The sequence below is a fragment of the Alosa pseudoharengus genome, unplaced genomic scaffold, assembly GCF_046254945.1.
Source record: "Alosa pseudoharengus isolate Yale_2024_CS ecotype anadromous, Long Island Sound unplaced genomic scaffold, YU_APseudo_1.1 YU_APseudo_1.1_scf_6, whole genome shotgun sequence".
Lineage (NCBI taxonomy): Eukaryota > Metazoa > Chordata > Actinopteri > Clupeiformes > Clupeidae > Alosa > Alosa pseudoharengus.
This window is the reverse complement of record NW_027468848.1, coordinates 9,942,508-9,951,681: the sequence shown is the minus strand read 5'-3', so window position 1 is coordinate 9,951,681 and position 9,174 is coordinate 9,942,508. Positions and strand designations below refer to the sequence as shown.

The window sequence follows — 9,174 nt, the reverse complement described above, 5'->3', positions numbered from 1 at the left end:
GGGAACACAGAAAGCCCAACACTGGGGCAAATAGCCTCGGCGATACAATATCATCACAATTGTCAAAGCTAGATGTGATCATTGAAAACATGCCGCTTCATTCATACCGGGTCTGCCGCACATGCTGTAATTTAATATCGAGGCTACTGCGCGATACAAATCAAACGTTTCCCAAATCCCACAGGGAGTAGGGCCACGACATCTTTGCCCGAAATAAAATGTGTTAAACACTCTTTTTGTTCGGAGTTCAGTTCCTGAATATTTGGAAGCGTAGCCAGCACGGACTGAATTGCTTCATTAACTTATGCCATTGCCAAACTCCTCGAGGACTACAATTCAAACACAGCGCAGAATCTCGACGTCGTCTCTCACAACTCCCGCCTCCTGCTCGCTGATTGGCGCGGAGTCGAATCTACCGCTGCGAACGCGGCCAATGGCCGAAATCCCAGACGGAGTGGTGGAGGGAGATGAAAATCGAGCGGAAGTACGTAGGAAGGCAATTAAGCCAGGCTAGGAAACTCACAATTAAAGCAATAAATTAGAGATGTAGGCTATGCAGCTCATGTTAGTATTTTATAATAGGTCACATCATGTTTGCAGCTTGTCATGTTATTAATTATTCATGATTAACAAAAATGGGCTGGCACTTTACGTTCTGCACGCAACAAGGAAGCTGTGAACACGCAGAAGAAACGAAAGTGAAAGAAATTTGTTACTCAGCAGCTTCTCGTAGGCTAGTGTTTGTTTGCACGTAAGGAAAATGGCAGAGGCGATTTCAAGTAACGAAGACATTTTAATGTGCTCGATTTGTTTGGATCTACTGAAGGATCCAGTGACTCTTCACTGTGGACACAATTACTGCACGGGCTGCATTAAGGGCTGCTGGGACCAGGAAGACCAGAAGGGAGTTTACAGCTGCCCACAATGCAGGCAGACATTCTCTCCAAGACCCGTTTTAAACAAAAATAATGTTGTTGCAGAGCTTGTGGAACAACTAAGGAAGACCAGAATGCACGCTGCCCCTCCTGCTCTATCTACTGCTGGACCTGGAGATGTGGAGTGTGATGTCTGCACTGGGAGAAAACTCAAAGCCGTGAAGTCCTGTCTGGATTGTCTGTTGTCTTATTGTGAAACTCACTTCAAAGTTCATAATGAAGTAAACCCAAGACAACACTCAGTGGTTGATGCCACAGGCCAGCTACAGGAGAGGATCTGCTCTGAACATAAGAAGGTTTTAGAAATATTTTGTCGTACTGATCAGAGTTGTATCTGCTATCTGTGCACGATGGACGAACATAAAGGCCATGACACAGTCACAGCTGCTGCTGAATGGAAAAACAAACAGGTGAGTACTAGAGCTACACTTGTGTCTTCATTTTATTTGAAAGGTCTAATACACAAATAATGTGTTTGTATTTAACAAGAACATTATAGTTCTTAAAGTTTACAGATTTTTTTGCAGACTCTTGTTCTCATTAGAGAACTCACAAACCAGGAAATCATTAGCAGGTGCAAAGTGCAAAATGTTGTATAATCTGTTAAACATTGACATGGCAGCATCAACCTGAATGTGATACGGCATAAAGGGACCGATATACAGGTTCTGACCCAGCTTGATTTGTGTTTAATGCTTTAAACCAGTTCTCCAACTGAATAGAGTTCATGTTGTTTATATTACCTGTTCATCAAGAAATAGCAATGGGCTATTTGTGATCATTGTCTTGATAAATAAATAGGAAGCATAGTTGAGTTTGTCTGTATTTCTATCAACAGAAGCAGTTGGGGCAGACCCAGAGAAGATTCCAGCAGAGAATCCAGGAGAGAGAGAAGGAGCTGCAGGAGCTGAGGAAGGCTGTGGAGACTCTCAAGGTGAGTAGAGAAGATAACAGCAGACTGATGAAGGTTTCAGATGTTACTGTCATTAATATCACAGATCATCAATACTCAGAATTAGTTTCATCCTTTTGCTTAATGATGCATATAATAGCAGACACATTAGCAGTATCAAGTTCTAATTCCACCTTCTTGGGACAGATTGTAGTGAACCCAGTGAGTAACTGTGTCTCTGCTGCCATCTCTACCGCACACAAAGAACCACTGACACCATGAAACACTTTCAGCTTCACCTCCCTCTGTGTGTCTCCTGCCCTCCTCTTTGTGTGTCTCCTAACAGAGCTCTGCACAGACAGCAGTGGAGGACAGTGAGAGGATCTTTACTGAGATGATCCGCTCCATTGAGAGAAGGCGCTCTGAGGTGACAGAGCTGATCAGAGCTCAGGAGAAGGCTGAGGTGAGTTGGTCTGAAGGACTCCTGAAGCAACTGGAGCAGGAGATTGCTGAGCTGAAGAGGAGAGATGCTGAGCTGGAGCAGCTTTCACACACAGAGGATCACATCCATTTCCTAAAGGTAAATTTGATCTGCACTCCTGAAACTAAAATTAGATGTAAAGAATAAGACAAAGTAATGAGTTGATAGTTTATGTGAAATATATGACATGTCCAATCACCAACAGTGTGTAATACAAAATCTATATGTGAGCTGTATGATGTGTGATGAGGTAACTAATAGATTGTATTGATTTACATGCAGTATGTACAGTATGTATCTAACATGCACACACACTTAAACACACTAATGCATAATTACACACACAGTAAACCAACTGATTTAACTCATTATGTCTGCAGCCTTTGGAGAAACAGTCCTGACTGAATATTCAGGTGGCCTGTCTCACCTTTTGTGTTTCTCTCTGCAGAATGTTGTCAGTCACTGGTGCTCCTTGCAGTACAGTTCCAACCAACATGACCTCCACACTCTCAACACTCTCAACTTTTATATTTGTCTCTGTAGAACATCCCATCATTCCGATACTCTCCTTGCTCTCCCAGTATGACCATCAACCCAAGTGTCTCTTTTGAGGCTGTGAAGGAATCTGTCTCTGCAGTGAAGGTGCAGCTGGAGGAGAAACTGGATGGCATCTTTAAGCAGGAAGTAGCCAAGATATCTGCAGCAGGTTGGACAAACCTCTAGAATGGACGCAATGATGAACTACTTTTATAAGACACTGTTATGTTCAAACAGTTATGGATTCATTTGACTCTGTATGTTCTGTCTCTCAACAGTGGCACATATCCAAATTATCCAGTCTTTAGAATGTGAGTCTGTCATTAAGTTGCATTCCCATCTTCAGCTGAAATAAAACTTCCTTCCAGAGCTAACAGGCCTTTCACAGATGTTAAAAACAAACATTTCCCAAAAAGTGGAGTACACACAAGATAATATGCTAAGCAAGATGTGTGTTGGTTTGTTCTGTTGATCCTGGGTGAATGAGTGTCTCTGTGTTGGTTCCCAGATACTGATCCTGAAATCCCAGTCAGAAGAACAAACAGTAAAGAGATTCTGCCACCACACAGTAAGTCTTTACTCTCTGGTTCTGACAGCCTCTACGGCTTTATATGTGGGGTCTAGCAACGGAATGATAGTTTCACTGAATCTTTGCATCTTTAGAACCTTCTTTCAGATGTCAAACCTAAGAGGCATGGGGGTGTGGCTGGGCCCCAGAGTTTGAAATGAAGGCCCTTTAGATGTTTACATGTATCAATAACAGCAAACAAAAGCAGAAGCTGAGATCAGAGATGGAGTTAGAATTCAGCTTTAACAAACAGTAACCTTATCATTTACTCCAAACCACTAGATTACTACTACTGCAGTTGTCTTGTGATAATGAACTGATTGTGGTGGTTAGAACTGAAGGTCCTCTAAACATGCCCCTACCCTCCTAATGAAGATGAGATCTTCTAAACATGCCCCTACCCTCCTAATGAAGATCAGGGCCTCTAAACATGCCCCTACCCTCCTAATGAAGATGAGGTCCTCTAAACATGCCCCTACCCTCCTAATGAAGATGAGGGCCTTTAAACATGCCCCTACCCTCCTAATGAAGATGAGGGCCTCTAAACATGCCCCTACCCTCCTAATGAAGATGAGGGGCTCGTCAGTGGGAGGTTGGAGGCCTTTAAGATTTAAGCAGCTGGAGACTCATATGCCACATAACCTTCTTTATACAATCTCTACTGATGTGATTTGAAAATGTGTGTGCTGTCATCAATATATATTCTCTTCATGAATATATAACTATATATTCATATATATTCTCTTCACTGTATATGTAACTAAGTTTTATTTGTTAGTGAAGTGATATTTTCTGTTTCAGTGTCTGATGTCCAGGCTGTTTATCCTGAACCAGTGACCAGAGAGGAGCTCTTGCAGTGTAAGTTGGACACACAAACAAACACACATGCACAAAGGCACAATGGTCTCTAACCACCACCCACCCAGCCCAGCCCAGCCCAGACCCCCCCCCCCCCCACCACCACACACACACACACACACAAACACACGCACGCGCACGCACACGCACACACACACACACACACACACACACACACACACACACACACACACACACACACACACACACACGCACACGCACACGCACACAAAGTAGAATTAAATACATACACAAACACACACACACACACCCACACCCACACACACACACACACACACACACACACACACGCACACACACACAAAGTAGAATTAAATACATACACAAACACATACACACGCACACGCACACACACACAAAGTAGAATTAAATACATACACAAACACACACACACACACACACATAGTACATACAGATACACACACATACACTACAGTGTTTCTTACTCCTGTTTTGAGTAAAAAAAAATCGCCCATTTAAAATGCTACCTTATCAGATCTAATATTGAACCTTTATTTTGATAGACTTTATTTGTATGTCAGTAATTGCCAATGACATATACAATGTTTATATACAGGTCATGTTAGACATCATTTTAGCGGTAAACGCAAGTAGGCTACAACCCTGAATATTTAAAGTAGGATATGGATTCACTTAAATTGAGACAAAACGGGACAGAAACCTCAGTGTGCGGTGTTCACTGAATTGCTGGCTCATGAGAGAAAATGCCACATGGAAACAAAGCTCACCTGTCAAAGACAAACCTGTCGAGTACTTTAAAAGGTGACATCAGGAGTTGAAGACTTCACAAATGTAATGCCAAACATCAGCATGTTCCAAACAAGTAGGCCTGCAGGCACTGTGTGTGTCCTACCATGTAGCTCAGCGTATTCCATTTGATTGCTAAAAATATACATGGGTCGTACACACACACACAAACACACACACACACACACACACACAGGCACATACACATGGGTTGCGACTTAGTAAATGGGAAATTGTGGATCCCAAAGCAAGATCAGTTAAGAAGCACTGCACTAATGTACAAAGAAACATGCACACACACACACACACACACACACACACACACACAGACACACAAGCACATACACACACACAGAAGGGACACACATACACACACACAGAAGACACACACACACACACACACACATACACATACACATACACATACAGGTCAGATACACATACACACAAACACACACACATACACGTCACACAAACACACACACACACACACACACACAGGGACATACAAACACAGGCACATACACATACACACACACACACACACACACACACACACACACACACACAGGGACATACACACACAGGCACATACACATACACACACACATACACACACACACACAGGGACATACACACACAGGCACATACACATACACACACACACACACACACACACACACACACAGGGACATACACACACAGGCACATACACATACACACACACACATACACACACACACACAGGGACATACACACACAGGCACATACACATACACACACACACATAAACACACACACACAGGGACATACACACACAGGCACATACACATACACACACACACACACACACACACAGGGACATACACACACAGGCACATACACATACATATGGAGTGGGATAGCTGTCAAAATATTCGTGTCCATAGATTTGATACACGTGCGTATTTGTCTGTAGTTGTGCATAAAATAAATATTTGTGAATTCTCGAATGAGTCCAGTCGTGCATAAAATATATTGTGTGTATTTTATCCACCAGAATACGGATGGAAAAAAAATATGAATTCAAAATTACAAGTACGAAATCAAACTTTACAGTTAGGCTTTCTTTGGTACGAGTACGACTTCGCACAAGTGACTCAACTGTCAAAATACGTCATCACCGCATTCACAGGCATTACTTGTTGAGAAAAGAAACATAGATCGAGATCAAGACTGCGCATGCGCTGAGACGAATCCGGCGGGGGCAGTGCAATTACTGCGGGTTAGGCACGTCGGCGCTAATGTTTGTGATAGCTGATAGCTACCTGTGGAGTTGAACAAATCGTCTTTTCCCCCCTTCGTTTATTGTCTTACGATGTCTGGAAGAACCTGTTGTGTGTTCGGCTGTTACAACAGCAGTGGGAAAATACAGATATGGAACAAAAATATATAAGTTTCCCTGCCGTTATTACACAGCCTGCCCCTGTGTAACACCATACATAAGCACTACACAGATTCCCAGGGCGAGCCGAAGACCAAGCTGTTCGTCAGAAGTGGATTGTGAACATCAACCGAAAGGATTTTGTTCCGAACAAACATATCGCGGTAAGTTTTGTTTAACAGTATTAATCTTAAATCTTGCCAGTTGCCACAATGACTAGCATGCTGTTGTCTAGTCTTGCATGGCGATACTTTAACGCTATCTATTGGTTTGTTAAGACATGGCACCAAATATTTGACGTAGAAGCAAAACTGTAAAGTAAGTGTGTGCTAGGAACTTCGGTAGTCGCCAGAATAATTATCTCCATCAACTAAATGGCACTATTGAAAAATGATTCGCTTTAACTACTAACGTTACGGCAGCCATGGTGGCCATCAAATCAACATGATTGGCATTACAAACAGAAAACGTATGATGGAGTTCTGGGGCAGGCGACATTATGCTAGTTGCAAGATTGCTTTCCTTCTTTGGTAACGTTAACCATGAAAACATCAGTCATTTGGAAAGATCTTGCAAAATGTTCATGATTGTTTTTGGGTTAAATTTGTTGCTGTGCTGAGTTATAGTCTACATGTAAGTCAATGTCCTTTTCTATTTGTATTTTATCAGGGGTCAATGTCATCTCCCAAACCTCAATGGCACCTCCCAAAAGAAGATGGCATCCAGTGTCCAGATACTGCAGACCACAACTACAGTTTTAAGTCAACAAAAGACTCTGACACAAACTGATCAGTGTAGGCCTATGATTTGGATGACAAAGACTCAGAATTTACACAGGCTTGGGCATGGACAGTTTTTGGCAATTTTTGTACGCCATTATGGCTTTTCACTCACAACTAAGGACCATCAAGTTAGCTGTTAGGGATTTGTTGATAAATCTATACTTACCTTTTGAATTACTACTGTTAAGTGTGTCTTTTTACCCATATTTCCACACAGGGATTTATTCATTAATCTATTCTTACCTTTTAAATAACTACTGTTTAGTGTCTTTTTTGCACATACTTCCACACAGGGATTTATTGATTAATCTATGCCTACCTACACAGAGAATTATATTTATATTTGAATCATTACTTTAAATTTGAGCCATTACTGTTGATATCCTGTCTAAATATTTTCCACAGAGACTGACCTGGTCCAGTCTATTTGACCTCGGCCTAGTAGCATATTTGAACCTTTTTGTACATATGGCCGATACAAACTTTTCTCATCTGTCGTCCCTCGTTGGTGGAACGCACTACCTGTTCCTACTAGAGCAGGGACATCCCTCGACATCTTCAAAAATGTCTGAAAACCCAGGTCTTCAGAGATCATCTCCTCTCATAGCACTACTACAGACAATTGCACTCATTGATGCACTTATTGTGTTTTTTTTATTGTTAGAATTGCTCTTAAAAGCTTTAAATGTTTTTACCATGTTGCAAGTCGCTTTGGCTAAAAAGTGTCAGCCTAATGTAATGTAATTGTAGTAATAATAATATAACAACAATTGGTATGTGTGATACATGTATTGTATAAATTAAATGAAGTGTCAAGTTCAAATAAACTGTAATTAATACATCAACAACTGTTCTTTATTCCATTGTGCACAAGTTCCAAGCACATGTGTCCTCTTGTGAGGGCTGAAGACATCTTTTGGGAGGTGCTCTTCCAGATGACATTGACCCCTGATAAAATACAAATATAGAGAAAAGGACATTGACTTACATGTAGACTATAACTCAACACAACAACAAATTTAACCCAAAATCAAACATCTACATCAAATATCCAAGTGAGTTTTAAATGTGAGTGTTACCCAAAAACTGTTTATTACAATACTGAATCGGAGGAAAACGCACTAAGATCTTTCCAAATGACTGATGTTTTCATAGTTAGCCTAACGTTACCAAAGAAGGAAAGCAATCTTGCAACTAGCATAGTGTCGCCTGCCCCCGAACTCCATACGTTTTCTGTTTGTAATGCCAAATCATGTTGATTTGATGGCCACCATGGCTGCCATGTCTTAACCTATGGTCTTAACACACCAATAGATAGCGTTAAAGTATCGCCATGCAAGACTAAACAGCATGCTAGTCATTGTGGCAACTGGCAAGATTTAAGATTAATACTGTTAAACAAAACTTACCGCGATATGTTTGTTCGGAACAAAATCCTTTCGGTTGATGTTCACAATCCACTTCTGACGAACAGCTTGGTCTTCGGCTCGCCCTGGGAATCTGTGTAGTGCTTATGCATAGATATATATCTATGGTGCTTATGTATGGTGTTACACAGGGGCAGGCTGTGTAATAACGGCAGGGAAACTTATATATTTTTGTTCCATATCTGTATTTTCCCACTGCTGTTGTAACAGCCGAACACACAACAGGTTCTTCCCGACATCGTAAGACAATAAACGAAGGGGGGAAAAGACGATTTGTTCAACTCCACAGGTAGCTATCAGCTATCACAAACATTAGCGCCGACGTGCCTAACCCGCAGTAATTGCACTGCCCCCGCCGGATTCGTCTCAGCGCATGCGCAGTCTTGATCTCGATCTATGTTTCTTTTCTCAACAAGTAATGCCTGTGAATGCGGTGATGACGTATTTTGACAGTTGAGTCACTTGTGCGAAGTCGTACTCGT

At 41.7% G+C, this 9,174-nt stretch overlaps 1 protein-coding gene across 1 annotated transcript in view; it reads left to right on the top strand.

The window, feature by feature from the left end:
- The first annotated feature begins 710 nt into the window (after positions 1-710).
- Positions 711-9,174, top strand: part of LOC143106124 (tripartite motif-containing protein 16-like) — an 11,998-nt gene continuing 3,534 nt past the window's right edge. The window contains exons 1-7 of the mRNA XM_076270315.1: positions 711-1,345; positions 1,774-1,869; positions 2,174-2,407; positions 2,852-3,014; positions 3,124-3,156; positions 3,354-3,413; positions 4,215-4,271. Coding sequence (XP_076126430.1) covers positions 761-1,345; positions 1,774-1,869; positions 2,174-2,407; positions 2,852-3,014; positions 3,124-3,156; positions 3,354-3,413; positions 4,215-4,271 — 1,228 coding nt within the window. The 5' untranslated portion in view covers positions 711-760. The remainder of the gene's footprint in view (positions 1,346-1,773; positions 1,870-2,173; positions 2,408-2,851; positions 3,015-3,123; positions 3,157-3,353; positions 3,414-4,214; positions 4,272-9,174) is intronic.